Source organism: Artemia franciscana, chromosome 13, assembly GCF_032884065.1.
Source record: "Artemia franciscana chromosome 13, ASM3288406v1, whole genome shotgun sequence".
Lineage (NCBI taxonomy): Eukaryota > Metazoa > Arthropoda > Branchiopoda > Anostraca > Artemiidae > Artemia > Artemia franciscana.
The window spans coordinates 8,248,084-8,271,877 of NC_088875.1; the positions used below are offsets into that span (position 1 = coordinate 8,248,084).

At 34.2% G+C, this 23,794-nt stretch overlaps 1 protein-coding gene across 2 annotated transcripts in view; it reads left to right on the forward strand.

Annotated features, from left to right (window-relative positions):
- LOC136034477 (dedicator of cytokinesis protein 3-like) overlaps nt 1–23,794 on the forward strand; it is a 386,199-nt gene that overhangs the window by 5,447 nt on the left and 356,958 nt on the right. For both annotated transcript variants that reach the window (XM_065715690.1, XM_065715689.1), the window contains exons 2-4: nt 3,784–3,867; nt 11,854–11,894; nt 16,848–16,891. In XM_065715690.1, the coding sequence (XP_065571762.1) occupies nt 3,784–3,867; nt 11,854–11,894; nt 16,848–16,891 (169 nt within the window). The remainder of the gene's footprint in view (nt 1–3,783; nt 3,868–11,853; nt 11,895–16,847; nt 16,892–23,794) is intronic.

The following is a 23,794-nucleotide window of genomic DNA, read 5'->3' on the forward strand; positions in this document are numbered from 1 at the left end:
TAATTGCGCTACCTGTACTTCGGAGCAAATTAGTTGCAAGAACTGTGATGCTCCATAGTTGATGATGGCAATAGATCTGGTAATTGTGTTAAGGTCAAGCAGCAAACCATCAGGACTAGAGAGTGCTGGAGAGATGCAATTTAAGCCCACATGGTAACAGTGATCACATGGTAGGTGTGGTTCAAGAACCATTCTTCTTCAATGTAGAGTTGGCATCACCACACAACAACAACTTTGGATTGAGTGTGTGAGATCATTGGGTATGACAAGGCACATCATCCTCCAAGCTGACTCTCTGTTGTCTTCCATAAGTGCTATGGTATTGAGGGCTGGGAGGGGTTTTCCTACTGGAATCTCCATGGTTTGGCATCCCATTTCTTGTCAAGCCTCTTTTTGAATTGCTCGGGCAAGGTTGCAGAAATTGTCTCTTGGCTTAGTTGGTTCCTATGATTCTCTGCTTACTGGCTGAAAAAATGTAGTCAAACCTTGGTATTAATGGTGGATTTGAACACCTTTTTGAAAGTCCTTGTGTTTGTCTTTGGTGGGGAGAGAAGGTGAACAGCATCTGGTCTGCTTGCTGGAGGTACCTATAGGTGAGCATCATGTCATTAAACCTATGCTGAAAAGCAAGTGTTGGGAGGTTAGCAGACTGTAATCTACTGCAGTAGAGCTGACTGCGTAAACTGTCAATGTATTGCATTTGGTAGCTCTCTTTGGACACCTTCAACAAGTATGATGTCACTCTTATAGAAAGGACCAGCAAGACATGCTCCGAAATCTAGGATTGGCCTGATCAGATCTTTGTATAGTTTCAGGAAAACTGTGGAGAAATGAATAGGAAGATAAGTCTGCAAACCGAGATTAGAATATTGTAAGCTGTAGTAATGACAGCAGTTGAGTATGGTTCTGAAATATAGGTGCTTCAAAAGTCTGAAGAGAATTTGTTATATGTTTTCCAGGGGAATGGTCTACATATTTTTTTTTTGGTACTTGTCTTACTGACCATATTTCAAGCAGCAAAATTGTGGTTCTACCCTGCTTTTTAATGCTACAGTAAGAGAAAGTTTGAGATGGCTAGGACATATTCTATTGATGAAGGATTGCTAAAGATCATTTTTTTTGGCCAATCATTTAGGACTGAAGAAAAAGCAGCTTAACCATAAATATAGAATAGAAAGAGATTTAAAGAAAAGTTGTGACTTCTTGGGAGGGTGTAAAGAGGGAAGCTATGTGTGGATTAGGATGGAGAAGTGTGCAAAGCTGCATTGCAGGTGGTTTGTGCCTATAGTTAATTATTAATAGTAGCAACAAGCTAGTATTTTTTGATTTTTTAAAGTAGGTTCCATGATTTTATAGTATTTCCTTTTTGAGAGTAGAAGTGCGGAAATGATACTGAAAAAGAACTAATAGCTTATAGTAATCACTGTTATTACAATTGTTTGCTTTTTTTTTTTTTTTTTTTTTTTTTTTTTTTTTTTTTTTTTTTTTTTTTTTTTTTTTTTTTTTTTTAGTTTTTATTGGGAGCCAGCTGTGACAATCTTGGTGCAAAATTCATTTTCTAAACTAAACAATATATCAGTAAAAGGGTAATACTGTTTGATTCCCAATCCAAAACTCTTTCCAAACATAATAGGCACTACTGTAACATTTGTATCATATCTCCCCTCCCTCTACCCCTAATGCCTAGATATATCCCAAGTCTCCTCACCCTGCCCCTAATGCCTAGATATATCCCAAGTCTATATATAAAAGTTTGATGATTCTGATGATTTGCATCATTTTGTTTTTTGGTTAATATTATTAGAGGCATAAAATTGGCACTGTCACCTCCAATTTTACCTTCTATACCTGCTGCAGTTTAAAACTGACAATATTAATTGGGTGTCAGAAAATAGAAAATTAAAGCGGTTTTGAGACCACAGCGTATTTGGAGGCCATGTTAAAGAAATGTACCTTGTATAGTCAAGAAGCCTTGCTAGTTTGATTCTTACAAAAAATGTATAGCAATAAACTAAAGGAATAAAATATGTAAAGAGAAACATAAAAAATAACAAAAAAGGAAGATTTAGACAAGGTAGAAACTAAGTTAACTATTTGTTGTTTGTGGTAATTCAAAAGGTGTTATGTTCATGGAGACCAGAGAGTCACTTTAGGAGACAATGAACAGTTACTGTATGTTCTGATTTTTTATACTATAAATTCTTCCTAATGTTTGAAGTATGGCTACTGAGAGTATACACAATGTGGCTGAGAAGCCAACATTTCTTGGGCTATTGGGAAACCATTGGATGAGAAACATTGCTTTATTTATTTATTTATTAATTCCAAAATTCAGTAAGCTTTACCAAGTTGTTGCACTTATGATCACCTTTATTAGCATTTTCACTATTTGTTTTATTATCCCTCAAGCAGTTTTATTATCCCTCAAGCAGTTTAGGGAATACATTTTGCTTATTTTTTGAAGCCAGGCTTCATCCTTAAACATCATTGTTTATGTTTGTTTTAGGTTTTTATCATGTTTGCCGACTGCCCACTTATTTTTTTATAAGCAAATATCCTTAACTCAAGATGTATATTTGACATAAGAAGAGAAAAAACAAATATGTTTTTTTTTAAACATAGGTTTTATGTTTTTGGCATCTTTTGCCAACTGCCTCTTTACTTTCTATAAACAATTCTTCTTAAGTCAAGACGTATATTTGACATAAGAAGAGGAAAAAGTAATAATTGGTTTAATGATTAGTATTAGCAACCACTCCTAAATACAAAAAAGGTCACAGTGACATTATAGATATGACAGTGCTGACAATTTCGTCAAAGACAATTTTTCAAAGATATGGCAAGCATGATATTTTTAATGTAAATAGATTCATCTTTGTCGTTAGTTATTTTTACAACTCATAAATAGAGATAAAACCGATTTTGAGAAAAGGAAATATTTTTAAATAGTGCGAAGAAAAAAGCGAAGATAGAAAAAGGATTCGGTAGAGGGATCTGCTCCAATGTTTAGAGCAGCGGAGGACATGATTGCACCCAAACTAAGCTCAGCTGCTACCTGGGTATACACCTAAAATACAATTTAAAGAGGAGGAATGAATAGAATAGATGGTAAATTGTGTTAAAGTATATATATATATATATATATATATATATATATATATATATATATATATATATATATATATATATATATATATATATATATATTAGATGAACAAAAACATACTGAAACTGAATTCGAAAAATACTATCTTTTATTAAAGTTCTGTTTGAAGTGGGCTTTTAATAGAAATTCCTCCTTTAGTTATTAAAGAAATTAAATTGACTTCCAGAAAAAGCGGATCTTGCCAAAAGTTAAATGTATATTATAAATAAATGTTAAAAAAAATTATTTATATAAAATACATAGTATAAAAAAAAACGATAAATACGTAATACAAATTTAAAATGGGCATAAAATATTAATAAAAGATTTTAATCATAAAATATAATGTAATGTATACATATAAAATATTACTGTATAATTTCTTAATAGTTTAGTTTATCAGCTCTATTTAAATGCAGCTGAAAAATAATTTATGTTTATTAACCTGGCGATGAAAGAAGAAGAAGAATAAGGCTCAAAACTGGACTGTTAAATAAATAATATAATAAAAATAAAAAAAAAATTAACGAATCATGAATGAAATTTTTACTATCTATTTTGTCTTTTCGATGTTACCTCATTCCTTTTTTTCTTGTGTCTTGAATTATATCGTTTTAATCAGGATTTATTTTCTTCAGCTGTTGCCTGCTTCAACAAAAATGGAATACATCGGCTTAGCTTTAAACTTGGGGATCGTATCTGCATCCTAGAAGAATGTCAAGGTAATTCTTATCATATTTTTTTGAAAGCATTCGGAAAAATGTGTTTTTAAGAAGTTTATCATGGAATTCTTTTAAACAGTGAGAAAGCCGAGATATGGCTCGTTTCTGTTTTGGGTCAATCTTCAAAATTAATTTTTTGACAATCAAATATGGGGTAAAATTAATAAAAATTCTGGAAATGGAGAACTGGGAAGTAGGGGAAACTTTAAATTAGAATCTCTTTTCAGTAGCTTTTTAAATAACTATAGCTATTCAAGGCTGTACTTGCTCGCATGAAAAGATAGGCTCAAAAACAATAGATCGGATCAACGTCAAAAATTTGTTTCTCTGACCAGCAAATACATGTTTAAAATGAATAAATTTTTCTATTTATGCACTGGCAGAAATGTTTGATCGATAAGTCTATTAAAGTAGCTTTTTAAATAACTATAGCTATTCAAAAAGGTACTTGCTCGTGAGAACAAAGGCTCTTACAGGAATGACAGCCGAATTTGGCGTTGCTCAATAAAATTAAAAGGTCTCTGTAGGCCAAGACTTGGCCGCTTCTGTTTTGGATCAACAATAAAAGTTTGTTTCTCTGGACAGCAAATACATGTTTAAAATGAATAAAATTTTTCTATTTATGCACTGGCAGAAATGTTTGATCAGAAAGTGTATTAAAGTAGCTTTTTATTGAACTATAGCTATTCAAAAAGGTACTTGCTCGTGAGAACAAAGACTCTTACAGGAATGACAGCCCAATTTAGCCTTGCTCAATAAAATTAAAAGGTCTGTGGCCGCTTCTGTTTTGTATCAACAATAAAAGTTTGTTTCTCTGACGGGTGAAAGTATGTTTAAAATAAATAAAAATTCCCTGTTTATGCACTTGAAAAAAAATTTCATTGCTAACTATTCCTGCTAACAATTCACTGCAGCATCAAACCACCTGAAGCCAACACAACTATGAACGCTCCTTCTCCATCCCAATCTATTCAAAGCGTCGTTCTTTAAACCCTCCCAGGAAGTTCCCATTTTCCTTAAATCTTTCCTTTCGCCATCCTCCCACCCCAACTGTGGACTACCTGCTTTCTGTATGGCCATAGACGGTTGGCTGAAAAGGATAATTTTTGGTAATGTGTCATCCTTCATCTGCAGAATGTACCCTAGCCATCTCAACCTTTTTCTCAGTATAGCCCTTAAAAGTGAGATTGAACCACACCTATTGTACAGCTTGTTGTTTGAAATATGGTTAGTCAGTCGAGTACCCAAAATAATCTGTAGGCAATTTCTCTGGAAAACTTTGAGTTTCCTTTTGGGGAAACTTTTGTGTAGGCTGTACTTTTGTTCACCCTACTTTTCTTTTTATGCCAATTGGCATCTGCCAAGCGTCATATAGCAATCGGAAATTCTGTTAGTTGGTCTGTCAGTCTGTCTGTCTGTCTCAGTTTTGCTAGTTTTGGCAATTCCAGGTAAGCTAGAACAATGAAGTGTGGCAGGCGTATCAGGAACCAGACCAGATTAAATTAGAAATCGTCGTTTCCCGATTCGACCATCTGGGGGGCTGAAGGGAGAGGAAAAATTAGAAAAAATTAGAAACTTACGAGCGGGTGATCGGATCTTAATGAATTTTGTCATTTAGAAGGACCTCGTGACTCAGAGCTCTTATTTTAAATCCCGACTGGCATTAAGCCTCTGATTTTCCTTTTAAATCAATCTATTGATTCTTAGAATTTTACTAGAGCTCATACCATATGAGCTCCTGGCTCTTCCGGCCTCGTCACAAGTGCCATATGAGCTCTTGTTTATCTTTGCGTTTGATTTTCGGTAAGTACCTTTTTAGATAAATATAGTTTTTGCTTTTCGCTCAAAGGAGTCTTTACTCCTGAGAATAAATATAGTCTCTAACAGGAATCGAACTTAGCTTCGAGAGCCAGATTTGGCCTTGGTTTATGAGTCCCGTTAAGTCCCGTGAAACCCTGAGGCTAGGGGTTTGCGTCTTCGTGTCACTGGTTATTTGTTTTGGGACAGGGTGAATGGTGTGACTCTGTAAGCTCAGCCAGAGTCGACCCAACTCTAAATGCATAACTGGAGAAATCTGGGGGGCTGGGGACACGGGAAGTGTCGGATGATTTACCCCCAACCATACTTTGCATTCCCAGGCGAAGGCTGTGAATCGGAAGGTCAGAACCTGCACAAAACAGACCATTGCTCAACATACGAAAAAGTTTTCAGTTTTTTACCTTTAGCCAGGTTTGCCAAATTTTATCTAATAAAAAAAAATTCTCAGAGTCGCAGACCATTGCTCAGCATGCAAAAAAGTTTAAGAAGTTTAAGTTAAGCCAAATTTTGGTTTGCTTCTATCTGGGATCAATGTGAGAATTTTATTTCTTTGACGAGAAATAAATTCAGACTGTTGCCCTACGGGACACAGTTGCGGAGCAACAGTCTCCATTATGTCCTTCAAAGGACATTTTTCTAATGCGGCTTCGATTGTTATCTTGAAGCATCTTTGATATGGTTTTATTTCGAGCACGTCGAAACTTCGGAAATTATTTCTAAGAGAACGAAGCAACTTGTTATAAAGAACACTTCACTTCTTCTTGCATAACTTTCATAGCACTACTCGATAAAAATAAAATAGACATCAAAATCAAAAATTTCAGAAAATTCCAAAAAGTCGGAACGAGGTGGACTTTTCCGGAATTATTTCCGGGAAATCTGTAAGAGCTACGGAATTTCATGCTTCAGTTCTCGAAAAGATCAATAGAAGTTCTATATGAGTTCATGATTATTTATCTCTAAAACGTTTACTTCCGAAACTAGGGCTGTCTTAACATGACGCCAATAACGTCTTATAGTTTTCTGCTTAACTTTTGATTGTCTAAGCTAGGAAAATATAAAACAAACCAAATTCACCAACAAATTTAAATTGCCCCGAGGGCATGACAAAACTTCCAAATAGAAAAACCCAAAGAAACTATTGTAAGCTCCAGTTGTTAGGAGATCGAGACCTGTCGAACCGATAAAAATATAAGAAACATCAAAATCGAAAATTTGAGAAAATTCCAAAAAAAATCGGAACGAGATGGACTTTTCCGGAATTATTTCCGGGAAATCTGTAAGAGCTACGGAATTTTGTGCTCCGGTTCTCGAAGAGACAAATGAAAGTTCTACATGAGTTCAGCATAACTGTATTTCTAACAAGTTTATTTCCGAAGCTAGGGTCGTCTTAACTTGACGCCAAACATCGAACGCACAGTTTCTAAGAAAAAAACGGTTTTATTTTTTTTTATGGAAAACTGTTAGAAATTTTAGGAACTTCTCTGGAACTTTCTTACTCTGTTTCACGTTTCCCTTCCCTCTGAAAAATCTCAAATTTTTAACTCTTACCACTTCGGAGCTACAGGTCGCTGATCACGGTGAAAAAAAAAAAAAAAATACTAAAGCAGTAGTGTTGCTCCGCAACACAATTACTCGCAAGATTAAAGATAAACTCTAACATATGTTCATGTAGAAAAGATTCGGTTCACTCCTCTTCCTGACCTGGCAAGAAAAATTCGTTTCTTTGACCAGCCATAATGCGTTTAAAATAAAAAAAAAAATCATCGTTTATGCTTAGGGGAAAACTATTTAATTTTAATTTCTTTAAAACAGCGTTTTAAGTAATAGTAGTATTTGTTCGTGAGAATAAATAAAACTAGTAATCCAACTTCTTCATACTCTTGAAAAAGAGAGAATTGCTTTCTCTTTTCTTCATTGTTTTCATTGTCGCAATTTCCCTTTGGCTACTCAATTTTCGGATAGGGCGATATTTTCTGGGGCGATTTTTTCGAGAGAGCAATGCACCAAACCTTGAGCTAAAACAGTGTAAATATGTTACACAGGCTAATTTGGTTTGTAAAAGAAAAGAAATTTAACTGACACAAAGTAGATTTCTAGACCAACACTGAAATCCGATAACTCCTCCCTCCTGAATACGGCTGTGGTGGCACTCACATTACAGCATTACCCGACTAGAACACATTACAACTAGAACACGTTCAAAACCCCTTTAATTGAATTTAATTTTTATGCAGCAAAAATTTAGATTTTAATTGAATCGGTTTTTAAAATTTGGATTCGGAATAGTTTGTAATTAATTTTCACTTTCCTCTGGGATTTGATACCATAAAGAATCAGCCATCTCGTCTATTATATACTTTTTTAGTTTGTGTGGCCAGACTGTTTGGAGTTGTTTGGGAGGTCTTGTCATAACTTGTAAAGCTTGGATAATCAATCCAAACAAACGGCAGAAAAATAAAAGTCGACATATATTTTCCCTGAGATCATAGAAAAACCATATAACTTCTTTTTTTTTGTGCCGGACATAGATATATATATATTTTTTTAGAGAAACATATTTCATTAAAAAGTGCAAATTTAGTTGTTGTTTTTTTCTATCAAACGGAGCAGAATTTTTTTCCTTTTAAGTTCAAGAAAAGGTTGTCCCTGAAAACATTCTAGTATGCCTGCTAGGAAAATGCCTTCTTAAAAGAAATGTCATTTGATCAGTTTGACACTTCTTTCTATTTTCTGTGGTACAACCCTCTTTGATTAAAAACTTTGCCGACACAATTCCTTTGTCTTTTCGGTTAAATTTCGTAATCAAATCACGAAATTTCAATAGGTTTCAATGATATGTAGTCCACTGGGAGAGTTCGCTAATAGACCCTCTGCCTTTGAGACAGTCAGCCGACGTTAAGTCTCACAAAATGATGTTTAAGGTATCGAATCCTCTTGGAGCAAACTTAGTCTGCAGAACATGTGCTAGTTAGATGAATGTACTTGATTCGTTTTTTTTTATTCGTAAAAAAAAAATAATATCAAAGAAGAGGCCTGGTTGATTTTGTTTTTAATATACTATTCATCTGGTTGAGATAAAACTCACACTTTAGGTGTTCGCTCATCTGAGCAAATTGTTTGCTCGTTTTTGCTCAGTCTTGTTTGCTCATGGTGTTGAATCAATGAGCTTCTTTTGTTTTTTTTTCTTTTTTATATCCTTTGGTAGTTTGTGCTATCAAGTTTTATGTAGCGTAGGTAGTTGTAAATTGACTAATTGATTTGGATTGACTGATTAAAACCATTTATGTTTGACTTAATACCTTAAATTAATTAAAAAAATAATAACAAAGAAAATGCCTGATTGATTTTGTTTTTAATATACTATTCATCTGGTTGAGATAAAACTCACATTTTAGGTGTTTGCTCATCTGAGCAAATTGTTTGCTCATTCTTGCTCATTCTTGTTTGCTCATGGCGTTGAATTAATGGGCTTCTTTTCTTTCTTTCTTTTCTTTATATTCTTTGGAAGTTTGTGCTGTCAAGTTTTATGTAGCGTAGGTAGTTGGTCTGTTCCGTGCTAATTTACCAGGCTTTTTGGCCATGCGGGGAGGAATGTGCAATTACTTTGTTTTATGATTTTGGTGATTGAAATTAATTGATTAATTGATTTGGATTGACTGATTAGTACCACTTATGTTTGACTTAATAAATTAAATTAGGTGTGGTCTTGGAAAAAAAATACCTAATTTAAGGTATTACATCGAAAACACGTCATTTATATGGGGAGATATGACCAATCAAGTATATAACTAAAGATTCAAAAGCGTTCCTTTTGCAATCAGAAAAATAAGAAGAATTGGCACCTTCATTAGAAATTCAACTTAAATTTAGGCAATATCAGAGAAGAAATTTACAACTCAAGAATTCGGATGAACCAAGTTATTGAACTGTGTCAGACAAATCTAATGAATGAAATGGAAGTTATTATTTTGTTCTGTATGAATATGTTATTTTTAGGATAGGAAATGAGGTCAGTAGCTGGTTTTGTATTAAATCAGGAGTCAAGCAGGGTTATTTTCTATCCCCTTCTATACGGATCGTTTTGACGGACTTTGTCTGAAGGTGTACAGGAAAGGCAATGGGGGACCACGGAATCAAATGGGGAGGAAAAGCTCTCCTGGACTTAGATTATGCTGATGATTTTTAGCATATTAGATGAAAGTGTGAGCAAAATGAATGAACTTTTAGAGGTTTTGTGGGTTCAGGGTGCTAGAATTGGTTTGAAAATTAATGTTAAGAAGGCTAAGTCACTAGGCTGGGAATAAGTGAAGATGAAAAGGTGACGTTTGGTAACGAAAAGATTGATCAGGTATTACCTTTATTTACCTTGGTAGTATTACTAGTAAAGACGGTGAGTGCAGTGAAGATCTTAAAAGTAGAATAGCCAAGGCTCATGATGTTTTTTCTCAATAAAAAAAAGTTTGGAACAATAGGAAGATAAGTCTGCAAACCAAAATTAGAATATTGGAATGTACAGTGATGACATTTGTCAAATATGGTTCTGAAGCATGGGAAAAGTGGATGAAGATTTACTAGATGTTTTCCAGAAAAATTGCCTACCGATTGTTCTGGGTGCCCGGCTGACTGATCGTATTTCAAACAGTAGACTGCACGAAAAGTGTGGTTCAATCCTGTTTTCTAGGGCTATAATGAAAGAAAGGTTGAGATAATTAGGGCATGTTCTGCAAAGGAAGGATGACAGATTGTCGATGATTGTCCTTTTCGGTCAACCGTGTAGGGGTAAACGGAAAGCAGGTCGTCCTCGTCTAGGGTGGGAAGATGTCACATAGAAAGATTTAAAGGAAATGGGAACTTCTTGGGAGGGTGTAAAGAGGGAGGCTTTGAATAGATATGGATGGAGGAGAAGCGTGCGTACTTAGCCGTGTTGGTCTCAGGCGGCTTCGTGCTGTAGTGAGTTGTTAGTAGTAGTAGTAGTAATTTGTTATTTTTAATGCTTTAATATTTCTGCTCAGGACGATTTTGTACCCATTTGAACGTTTATTTGTTCGTTACGACCATTAAGCTATTATTTAGCGTGTAACGAAACAGCATATATGTGTTACACAATTAAGACTAGGCCTTTTGCGTATTTATGTGCTCTATATTATTATAATTGTTATTATATTATAATTTATGTGCTCTATATTATTATAATTGTTATTTTAAAATTGCATTTCCAGGAAAAAGATCCTGGAAATGTACATATTTGTTTGCATTATCAGTTTTGGTTGTGTAGTTAGTTTGTGCAAATAATCAGCATCAGAGACATTTTTATTTCCCTACCACATCCCTAAATTCCGATTACATCATAATTAATGGTTAAATTGAATTTTATGGCAATTAATTACATAAGAATGTAATTAATTTGTAATTTGTTAATTTGTAATTCCTATTAAAATTAATAGGACAACTTGTTTTGTAAGATTTAGATTTAGACTTGTTTTGAAAGTTAGATTTAAAATTTAATTGTTCGTATATGATTGTTCGTAAAATTGTTAATAATTGTTCAGTATATGGATTGGTATGTTCATTCAGATTAATATAAATACACGAGGAACAAAACCATGGTATAATATGCTAGTTCTGGAGTTACTTCGTTGTTTTACATTTGTTTTTTCATTGGCATATATTTTGGGGATGATACCTAGCACGGGAATACCATAGGGAATGAACTTGCCTGGATAGGGAATTTAAAGTGCCGAAACCCTATAGGCAAATGTGTATTCTCCTGATGAGCCCTTGTGTTGGGTGGTTGCCTCTGAATTATTTGTCTTTTTTATTGTTTTTATTAATTGGTAAATGACGACTTATACTTACTTACGACACGACTGCCTGTCCATGGATTATTCTTTACGGTTGATTGTGTATGACTATGCTGTTTGACCTATGTAACTGGATGGATGAGTAGAATTAAGGCCTCATTCAAGTACTGATCTATATTAATTGCTAAGTAGGAAAGCAGTCTTCCGTTCTCCTTCTGTCTTTCTTCTTATTTTTTTTTATTCTTTTTTTATGGTGCATGTTTATTTCTGTGTTTGTGCTGTTGCATTGGTGATTTCTTTTTTCATTATAGATCATGTGTAGTTAAATTATGTTTATTTATATCTAATCTTAAACACTTTCCAGACTGGTGTCGTGGATTTGTTGAAGGCAATGAGTCCATTCGAGTAAGTTTTTTTTTTTATTAACTTCTATTTCTTTAAATATGCTTAGTGATGTCTACTAGCATCCTCTCAGGGGTTGAGAAACGTTTTAAGAAAGAACTTTTGCATGATAAAAAATTTATGTTTATTTCGGATTCAATAATAAAATTCCACTTTTTCTCATGCTGGAGGGAGAGAGGTGAACTGTCAAACAAACATCCCCCTCCCTTTTTTTAACGTTATTATGTGTACATTTTAAGCAGGGTTAATGTAGTTAGTTACGGATATAGGTAAATAAACAGATATAGTTCCAGATGGCTGTTGCATTAATAACTAACTACAGTTTTTTTTATACTAACTACCGTTAGATAAAACTACACTACTAAGTATTTACTTGTCATTGGAATTTTTTATATTTATTCTTAAACTAAGAAATTGGAACTGATACAAACGTTATCTGTGAAAAAAAAGATAGTAATCATGTCCACAATGAAATGAAAAATGAAAATTTTGCAAATGCAAATGAAAATTTTTGAGAAAAAATTCCCTATTTCACAAAGGGTGCGGATGCTTCCTGGACACTATGTACAAATATATGATGCGACAAATCGTACTTAATGCTAAACGCCTTAAGGACTTGTAGTTAATGCGAAAAATTCAGTACACGAAAACTAAGAGTATACATGTCTATTGGACTATAGATACAAACCATAACCTTCTATACATGTCCTCTTTTTTTGGTTCAGCGTAACAAGCGTAGGCTCAGTTGCGACTTTATTCAGAATTGGGGGAGGGGCTGGGTAGGGTGATTTTTCATCATAGATTGAAAATCTGCCTCATTTAGTGAAGGTAACTAGGGGGCTCTTTACCGGGAATTAAAAACCACCATAAAACAGCTCAGGAACAGAGAGCAAATGGCTATTTATGAGGTTGCCATATTGCCCCCTATACATATTACCTTATACATATTACTCATACCCCTATACATATTACTATACCCTATACCCCTATACATATTACTCATGAATAGAAGTATATTCTATTTCATTGTTAATATGTTTTAACAAATGGATATCTTGGTTACACCTTAAAGTAGTGCGGCCGGACCTAAATAGCATGTCAAAATCAAGTTTCAGAAACTGTTAAAGGTCAAATCCAGTTCTGCCATTGAAATAACTTTGTATTAAAGAAAATATATATAAAGTACAGGCATTCTCTTCCCAGTGGATTTTTAACTATTAACGCCATCTTTATGTAAAATAGAAAAAAAAATCTCAGATGGCAAGACGATGAGGAAGTTTTCTGAAATGAATACTTAGATTTCGTGGGTGTAATCAGGAAGTTATGAATGACGTTATAAGCAGGATATTAAACCTCCTTTCATTTGGAGTTTTCTGGACGAACCGAAAAGAAAAACAAGCGATAAGACTGCGAGAAAACTGTTTTATTTAAAACAGCATAGAAAAATAGTTTTCAATTGGCTGATTCATTTAGCATTTTGTCTGTTAGATGACAATTGAAAACGTGGCTTTAAAGTAATGTGGTAAAAATGAAGTTTGCGGGAGTCAAAATTACTTCTGATTAATATCAAAATCCTGGGTATGGTCTTGGTATGCTCAAAGTTTGTTTTTGTCAGGGAATCAATATTTGGGTTTCATCGCTAAGTTTTTGATGTTTAGTTATTGTAGGATTGTCGATAGTAAGTTTTTCGTAGGATAGTTACAAATTTGTCTATAGTATAAATAAATGAAGAAAAGTAATAAAACAAATAAATTAGTAAATGAAAAAATAATGCGGATACTAAAATATTAAAATCCTGCACTCTTAAGAACCACAATCTAAATTTGAAACAAGTTTTAGAACTTTCACTTCGATGATATGATTGAATAGCCTATGTCAGATTAGGCTTGATTGTACTTTAGCGTAATTAAAGTGAATTAGAACATAATCATTAGAACTAGAATTGAAATAATAGATTATAATAAAGTAATATAGTAATACATTATAATAGAGTTATAATTTTTAAATGAAAATTAAAGTAATTAAGTACATTAGAACTAAATACGACTAAACCGACCCTTACGGTCACTATAATCGAAAGACTTTGGTTTACAAAATTTACTAATCTTGCAAATTGTAGATTAGTGTCAATCAGTTAACGTAAATATAATTATAAATAGTCACAAACTCATCACAAAGTTTAATTCTCACAAAAATCTAAAGCAAAAATCTACTAAGGGCACTCTCAAGTTTTGATGGTGTTTTTATGGGATTGGGCATTAATGTGACTGACCTGAACTACGCGGATGACATCGACGCTCTTGCTGCTGATCCAGCAACTGCCCAAGCAATGTTAAATGAAATAGCACATTTCTCTCTGCTACTGGGTATGAAGATCAACATGGCCAAAACTAAAGTCATGGATCTAAATATACAGTCGGATTATCAGCTTGTTCTTTACGGAGAAGAATTGGAAATAGTCGATAGACTTCACCTATCTTGGCTCAGCAATAGACCCTCGTGGAGGCTGTTACCTTGACGGACAGAGCAGAATCAACAAAGCCCAGGCAATCTTCTCACAATTCCGCCGCCATTTGTGGAACTGGCAGGAGATCAGCATGAAGACAAAAATTTCTGTGTATAAAGTGGCTGTTAGATCTGTCCTCTTCTTCTATGCAGTCGAAACTTGGCCACTGAAGGTGCGTCATCTCCATGGTTTGGAAGTCTGTGACCACCGCTGTCTACGAAAAATCCTGAAGATTCGATACTCCGGCAGAGTCTCAAATGCTGATGTGCGCTACTGCGGTAAAATTGAACCCGCCGCCACGATTCTCAAACAGAGAAAACTGCGTTGGCTTGGTCATGTGCTTAGCAGACCCAATGGCTGCATCATAAAGCAAGTGCTTCTAGCTGCCCCGTTGCCAGATTGGCGCAGGCGACCTTGCGGTCAATTGAAGATTGGTGGGCAACTGTCAAAAACGGCCTCAACCCCGTTGGTGGATTTCGAAGATTTGGCAGAAAGTGGGAGAGCTGCCGGCTCCGATTTGCTGAAGAGTTGGCACAAGATCGTGACAAATGGAGTCAACCATACGTAGTCTTCTATATGCCGGGTGAGGCGTCCTTGTCTGGTCCCGCTACAAGTACAAGTACATTCCTTTTGTAAACAATATATTTAACCGTACACTAAAAAGACAATCCGGTAAAATCGAAGAAATATCACAATTTGAGGCTCCTGCTAAGCCCTCAAATACTATCTATTTTCTGTACATTCCAAAAATCACAACAAAATTAAAAAATGTTTGCACAAAAAATAATCTGTATTAGTTTTCATTAATAATTTTAAAATCCAAGATTTCATAAATTCCGATATAGATAAAACCCCAGTTACTCGCCAAAGAGGGGCTTATAAAATTCCCTTCGATTGTGGCAACTACTATGTTGGCAGGATCCATCAGAATCAAGAATAACGGCTACGGCAGCATAAAGAAGACATAGACAAAGCACCAATTTCTTATAGTTGTATTAACTCCTTTGATTCTGCTCTAGCCTGGAATCTATTTAATAATCCCTCCCATACAATACTTTTTGAAAATCTTCCCTCATTAGTAATGATTTGGGGATAAAACAGGCGGTTCGGGAATCAATCGAAATTAGTCTCAAAATAAATAATAATATTTCTTCAAATAGGGACTTGGGAGAGTATTCACTAAATTCTTTGTACTCAAATTTAATTAAAAATGATCTAACAAAATATTTTGCTAAACCAATTCATGATAGTATTGAACTAGTTGCAAAAAGGCCTTTGAGGCAAGCTGCCAAAAAAGCAAGATTAGCTTCGAAAACTTGTATTTAATTATTTTTATTCTGTTTGGTTTGAATGAATTTATCGTCTCACATCATTTTGTTTATCAGTCCTGGTTGAACTTCGTTGAATTAAGGATGCTAGGGCCGTTTTAAAAAGTTTTTAAAAACGTTTTTGGTTTTAATTTTCACATTTTGATGTAAGTTCACATTTTGATATATATATATATATATATATATATATATATATATATATATATATATATATATATATATATATATATATATATATATTCCGGTGTTGTGCTGAAGATGGCCCTTGGACATAGGGCCGAAATACCCACTGAATTTAATCCACTGTCTTAGGAAAAAATTCCCTGTTGTTTCTAAGTTGTTTTTGTTTGATATGGACAGGCAGTATGGTCTTCGTCGCTATTCAATTAAACATAATAATTGTTTTTCTGTATAATATTTGAAAAACATTAATTTGGATGATATTAATTTTAAAGTTTGAAAAAAATCTATGGGATTGTCTTTCAGGTCAATCTTAGGAAGAAGATTATTCAGTCCCTTCAAATGCATGCATGCTACAGTGAAAAACAGTAAACAAAAGTACAAAAAAACAAAAACAGTAACAAAACAAAATCAACAAAACAAAAAAAAAACGGTTACAAAAAAACAACAAAAACAAACCAACAAAATAAAAAAATAAAACAATAAAAAACAGTAACAAAACAATCAAACAAAACAAACACAAAAGTAAAAACAGTAACAAAATAAGCAAGAAACCAAAATAAAAGGACAGAAACAATTAAAAAAAAGAAACAAAACTAAAAATCTGGGTAAAAGCATAATCACTTAGACACAAGAAAAACATCTCGTGCATGAAAACAGGGCTGAATGCAGGGGGGGGGGGGGGCAAAGGGTATGGCCCCCCAATATTTCCCTGACTCTGAAAAACGTAGGTAGTTTTCTCTTGAAAAACTGAGCAATTATTTCTCTGACCCGTAATTGGTCTTAAATATGCAGGTAACGATGCTGTTATTTGAGACAATTGGACGAAGTCCATGGGTGGTAAAACCTTCTTCTTTATTCTTTTGGTATTTTTTTTTTTTTATTATTTTTTTGTTAGGATGCTTCGAAGACATTCATGAAAGATCTTTGTTTCTCTTTTAGGGTATTTTTCCAATTAAGTTTGTGATTTTGCTGAAGGACATCAAGTGAGTTGCCTTCTTCTTTTCGTCTTTTGCTGTTGTTGTTATTTTTGTTAATGTAACTTTTTTGCTGTTGTTTTTTTTTTCCTCCTCTAGTTGCAAGTGTCATGTTTCCTACTCTACCTCGAGTGACCAAGCACTGGTTGCAACTAATAGGCCGGATTGTTCTTCTTAATTCTTCTTAGACTATCCTAAATGGAGAAAATCTTTGCACAAATTGGATTAGCTTTCTTGGTTTGGTTTATTATATTTATTTTTTGTATTTAAATTAGATAATATTATATTTGTATTATTGCATATTTATAATAATCCGAGATATTTGCATTTTTTCAATTTTTTCACTGGCTGTTTGTTGTCCTCGTTTTCTTCCTTTCGTCACGATTTTATGAGTGATCATGATAAGCCAGTGTGGTCTCAGAAATTATTTAAGAATTTCTACTTTTACAACGATCAGCAGTTTACGCTGAGTTTCATTCGTTTTACGAATTACTACATTAGTTACATTTATAACGTATTTTTTACGAATTGCCAGGAAGCAACTATGTTTTAAATTTAAGGATTTTTGTTTTTACTTACATATGAGTTTAATTAGGATTATATCTTGCAGTAGTTTTACTCAATGAGAATTTCTACTGTACTGTAACTATATTAAGACATAACAACTGTTGGGGTTTGCTGGGTCCATTCTTTTTTTAAACTTCCATAATACGTTTTACACTAATACACACTAACACATTACTAATCCATACTGGTACAATAATGCGAATAATACTAATCCACCTATAGTAATGCTCACTATTCGTTTTTAAAGTTTTCGTTATAGTAATATTCAGTATTCGTTTTAAAGTTTCTGTTTTTAAGAATGGGTGTAATAGCTAACACCCGGGTGTAGATTCTAAAACCCTTAGAATCTAAGGGTTTACTCTATCCAAAAACGTTAGTTTCTAACCATTTTTTTTAGTTTTCCATCTTGTGCCACACCGTTTTTTTCACTCATAGTTGTATTGTAATTTTGTTTTTTGCTCATTGAAACTTATATAGTTTGTTTACGTCAAAAGCAATTTTTCAGAGTCGAGGGTGTAGGAAAAGAAACATCTAGGAGGGTAAAGGTCCCCCATTCCCCTCCTCCCAAGTGACACTACCGAAACTAATAGGCAACCAGAACATCGTAGAGAGATGCAGTTTAATTTAAATTAAACTATTCAAGGCTGGATTCAAAGCTGTTGTTCTCGTCAATTTAAATTACTAGTATATAATAAACGAGTGATTAGGAATAGCTAAAAAAAATATGTAAAAAAAAACCTCTCTACAGGAGTTAATTTGGACCTTTCTTTGTATTCGTGGTAACCTACGTTCAAATCATATTGAAGACAATTTTTTTAAATAGGTATCCACTTTCTAGTGCCTCAGTAGAAAAAAGAAGAAAAGGAGGTACTTAGTCCGTCCATGCATAAAGGGGATTCCCCTGTTTACCAAGCTGGAGGACTGTAATTATCCCGTATATCGTTTTTTTTCAGCTTTGATGCAGAAAAATTGGAATAATGATAGCACGAATTTCCATAAATTTTGGTGACTACAGATCTCAAATTCTTTTAATGTTCTTCAGTTTTTTCTTAAAATCTGTACATATTTCACACAGGCTAACGTTTCATAAATAACTGATTTTTTCTCTACAACTCCCTCAAAGATGCCAAGGATAATATGATACTTTACGTGACAAAATTACAGAATTTTTCAAGGTATTCTCTTTTTTTGGAGGGGGGTCATGGAGAGCCAGGGGTCAGCTATGTAAAGTCTATGTTTAATGCTCTATTTTAGCAAAAACCCATGTTCACTTCTTTAGTTTTTTCGCCTAATCTGGATAGATAAATTTTTATAAGTTTACTCTATACATTCTTAAAACCCAAAAAATTAAAAAACGAAATAAAGTGGTTCCTATGAAAGTAAAGTGCAGAGTTGAAACTTAAAACGAACAGAAATTACTACTTTACAGTTTATGCAACATGTTTTTGAAAGCCAGTATTGTGGCAGTATGAAAGTGTATTCATGTCATTTATACTATGCCTTCTGCTTCTCAATTTGATCTTACCGCTCTCCTTTGCCTCTTCCCTTTATATATTTTTAAACCCTGACTACACACACAGCAGTTCTTTTTTCTTTTCTTTTTTATTTTCATTTATCTATTCATGTCATTTAGACTATGCCTTCTGCTTCTCAATTCGATCTTACTACTGTCCTTTACCTCTTCCCTTCATATATTTTTAAACCCTGATAACACACACAGCAGTTCTTTTTTCTTTTCTTTTTTATTTTCATTTTTGTATTCATGTCATTTAGCCTATGCCTTCTGCTTCTCAATTTGATCTTACCACTGTCCTTTACCTCTTCCCTTCATATATTTTTAAACCCTGACTACACACACAGCAGTTCTTTTTTCTTTTCTTTTTTATTTTCATTTATGTATTCATGTCATTTAAACTATGCCTTCTGCTTCTCAATTTGATCGTACCACTCTCCTTTACCTCTTACCTTCATATATTTTTAAACCCTGACTAAATTTATTCTTTTCAAACAAGTATAACACGAAAAAAATATCTTTAACGCTTTTTTTTATTGGGGCCTGCGCATTTTGCTTCTACAATCTTCACAAAATTCAGATTTTAAGAAGGTGAAACACGCCTACATATCGGCTAAAACGTTGGTTAGGGGATTCAAGAAGGGAGAGAGGGGTATGAGCCCAATTTATTTCCATAAATATTTATTGAAAAATTCTACGTGACCCCCTCATTCCTCCTTCAAATAAGTTTAAACGTTCTTCGTCTTTTAAAATTTTTGACTTCGTTTATTTTTAACTTCTATTTTTTACTCTTTTCAGACAGGTATAATACGAAGATAAATATGTTTTGTATAATCATTATGATACTGTATCAACAAAGCATGCTAAACAAAACATGCGACTTTTTATGCCGATTTGATTTCGTCGAACGGCTAGTATCATAAATTAAATCTAGTCTACAAGCGTATAAGGGATTGTCCACTGCATGACATAGGTATACACGACTTCATATTTGCGATGCTAACCTCGAACATGTATTTATAACACTTGTCAATTTAAAAAGCCAAAGTAAAGAGCCAAGTTGAAACTTGAGTCACAGAATATTGTTTCGCAGTTTATGCAACATGATTTTAAAAACTGTTTCTAATAAATTGGCGTGTCATTCTTTTCCTCTATTTCTAGAATTCTGATAAACTAGCATTTTACTGAAAACATAAAACCGATTAAAAAAAAATAGGATTGGAAGCAGAAAAATCTGATAGGGGTCTACAGGAAATAAAAAACTGATTTATAGAGTTCTTAATTGTCTTTTACTGGTCAAGAAATCAATCAATTTTACGACAGGAATCTAACTCTCTGAATAACTCAAGAGAGCTTGCATTAACCGCTAAGAAGTATTTTTTTTTTGAGTTTGACTCTTACTGCTCCTTACTTCCAGCTGAAAAAACTTTTTCACATTTATTTTTTTCATTGTTTTTTTTAATAATGCTAGAATATCCTGCGCTCCTTCATGGAAATTTTCTTCCCCCATGACAAATTCCTCGATGGAAATTTCCCCCAACATATCTCCCTCTTCTCAACCCCTCCCCCAAACCAAAAAAAGCCCCTGAAAACCTTTCTACACTTCCCAATAACCATTACTATATGTAAGCACTGGTCAAAGTTTGTAACTTGTAGCCCCTCCCACGGGGACTATAGGGGAGTAAGTCGTCCCCAAAGACATAGTTATAAGGTTTTTCGACTACGTTGAATAAAATGGCTCTCTTAGAATTTTGATCCGTTGACTTTGGGAAAATAATTAGCATGGGAAGGGGCCTAGGTGCCCTCCAATTTTCTTGGTCACTTGAAAAGGGCACTAGAACTTTTCATTTCTGTGAGAAAGAGCCCTCTCGCAATATTCTAGGACCACTGGGTTGATACGATCACCCCTGGGAAAAAAACAACCCAAACAAATAAACACGCATCCGTGATCTGCCTTCTGGCAAAAAATACAAAATTCCACATTATCAAACAGTTCGTGGTAACGAACTGTAGTAAGGAGCCTCCCGGCTCAATAGTAACTGAAACTCTAAAAATGAAATTTTGATACCAATAGTTACATCAAAAGAATTGCATTTTAATGCTGATTTTAAATATATAAGTTTAATCAAGATTCGTCTTACCCATCAAAAGTTACGAGCCTGAGAAAATTTGCCTCATTTTAGAACATAGGGGGAAACACCCCCTAAACGTCATACAATCTTAACGAAAATTACACCATCAGATTCAGCGTATCAGAGAACCTTATTGTAGAAGTTTCAAGCTCCTATCTACAAAAATGTGGAATTTCGCATTTTTTGCCAGAAGACAGATCACGGATGCGTGTTTATTTATTTATTTTTATTTGTTGTTGTTTTTTTCCCCAGGGGCGATCGTATCGACTGAGTGCTCCTAGAATGTCTTCAATTGGCTGCAAGTTACAAACTTCGACCTGTGTTTACATATAGGATTGGTTACTGGGAAGTGTACAGACGTTTCCAGGGGGATTTTTTTGCTTAGGGGCGAGATTTGAGGGGGGGGGGGGTACGTGGGAGGATATTTCCATGTCACGAGGGAAGAGAATTTCAATGAAGGTGGCGCAAGATTTTCTAGCATTATTTGAAAAAAAACAATGAAAAAATAAATATGAAAAGTTTTTTCTAGTGAAAGTAAGGAGCAGCATTAAAACTTAAAACGAACAAAAATTATTACGCATATGAGGGGCTTACCTCCTCGTTATACCTCACTCTTTACGCTAAAGTATTTTTAGCAATTTCAACTATTTATTCTACGGCCTTTGTGATTCAGAGCTCATTCTTAAGGAATTGGGACAAAATTTCAGCTTTAGGGTAAAGAGTGAGGTATCGACGAGGGTTGAATCTCTTCATACACGCAATAAGAACATACGAATATAGAAGTTCGTTACGTAAATTAATTCGTAAGTTACGTATATTTTTTACCAATGAAAACGTTTATAAAAAATTAAAACTGTAGTTGCTTTTTTAAGTAATCAAAAAATTGGAGGGCAACTGAGCCTCCTCCCTCGCTCATTTTTTCTCAAAATCTTCCGATTAATTGCAATTAATTAATATGCAAATTTCGTTTTAATTATTTATGTGTGGAGAGCCAAGATCAAAACATGCATTAATTCAAAAACGTTCAGAAATTAAATAAGAAAAGACAAGTTTTTTTAAATGAAAGTAAGGAGCAGCATTAAAACTTGAAACGAACAGAAATTACTCCGTATATGAAAGGGGCTTTTCCTCCTCAGCGCCCCGCACTTTACGCTAAAGTTTCTTACCGTTTTAAAAATAGAGTTAAGAGAAAGAGTTTCCCCCTATTTTCCAAAATAAGGCAAATTTTCTCAGGCTCGTTACTTTTAATGACAAAGATTAAATTTGATGAAACTTATATGTTTAAAGTCAGCATTAAAATATGATTCTTTTGATGTAGCTATTGGTATCAAAATTCTATTTTTTAGAGTTTTGGTTACTATTGAGCCGGGTCGCTCCTTACTACAGTTCGTTACTACGAACTGCTTGATAATTTGAGGCAATTTATATTAGCATTAATGTAATTTTTTGCCGCAATGCTGCAAAGAATTTTGAACTTCTTATGAGAAAGTATACTTTCATTATTTCTACTTTTTAGGCTTTAAAATTTAGGAGAAGTTGTCATTGGAAATGAATGGATGCAAGAAAGAGATTAACATTTAAAAAAATTGTTTTATCCAAGATTCGAACCTAGGTTAACACGACCACAACGAAGTGTCCCAACCGCTAAAATACCGTGTCGTGTTTTAATTGTGGTTCTGTTATACTTTTTTCTGTTCCCAAAAACCCGTTTATTACGTGCTAGAAATAATAAGATAGGCTTATCTTGACCTCTAGCTTCTATCACCACTCAATCCGGCTTTCTTATGCTTTTTTCAACTATAAATCTACAAAAAGCACGTTGATATTATCAGCAGCTTTGAATTTAGGTTTTAAAGATTTCTATATGATGTTGCAATTGTCTGCTAGTTCCAGTTGGGTCAATCAGGAGGGGAGCAGGGCTACTTATGCCCCCTGGTTTTGCCTCCGCCTGGCTTTTTTAAAAATACCTTTTTAGAGCACTTAGTGAAAAATTTCCCCTCTTGTTATTTTCATTGAAAAAACTGAATAAAAAATTACCTTCCTCCTGATATGATTAAACGTTGGCCCTTCCCCCAAAATTTTGTTGATTGAAGCTTACTAGAACTATCCTAGCTCTATTATTTAGTAGATCATTTTAGATTTATCAAGGGGGCTGGGAAGGAGAGTATGCAAGACCGGGGGCTGGGAATCTCACTGTTAGGGTTTTTGACCATGGGGATTATGATTGTACTCTTTTCATGCTTCCCGGCGTTTCCAATCTAGAAATGGCACCCAAGCTATTTTGGTATGAAGTAGGGCACTCTATGAGGGCGTTAAGCCCTTAAACAACTCTCTGTGATATTCCAGTGCCCCACTAGCGACACAGAAAAAAAGGGACACGTTGGTGCTTCCCATGCAAAAGCAATATCTCTTGTTCGTCAAGGTGGGGGTTGTAATTCTGCTGTATTGAGTTTCAACCATGGCGATTCCAATGGTACAATTTAATTTTTGGATCCAATAGTATTATTGAGGTGTTTCGGGTTCTCTTCGAAGTTCGTATAAGTTTGTTTTGACAATAAAATTCTGTTGTTCGTCAAGGTGGGGGTTGTAATTCTGCTGTATTGAGTTTCAACCATGGCGATTCCAATGGTACAATTTAATACCGCTACAACCATGATAACAATGTAATGGTTGTTTTAATTATTTAGCTATTGAACTATC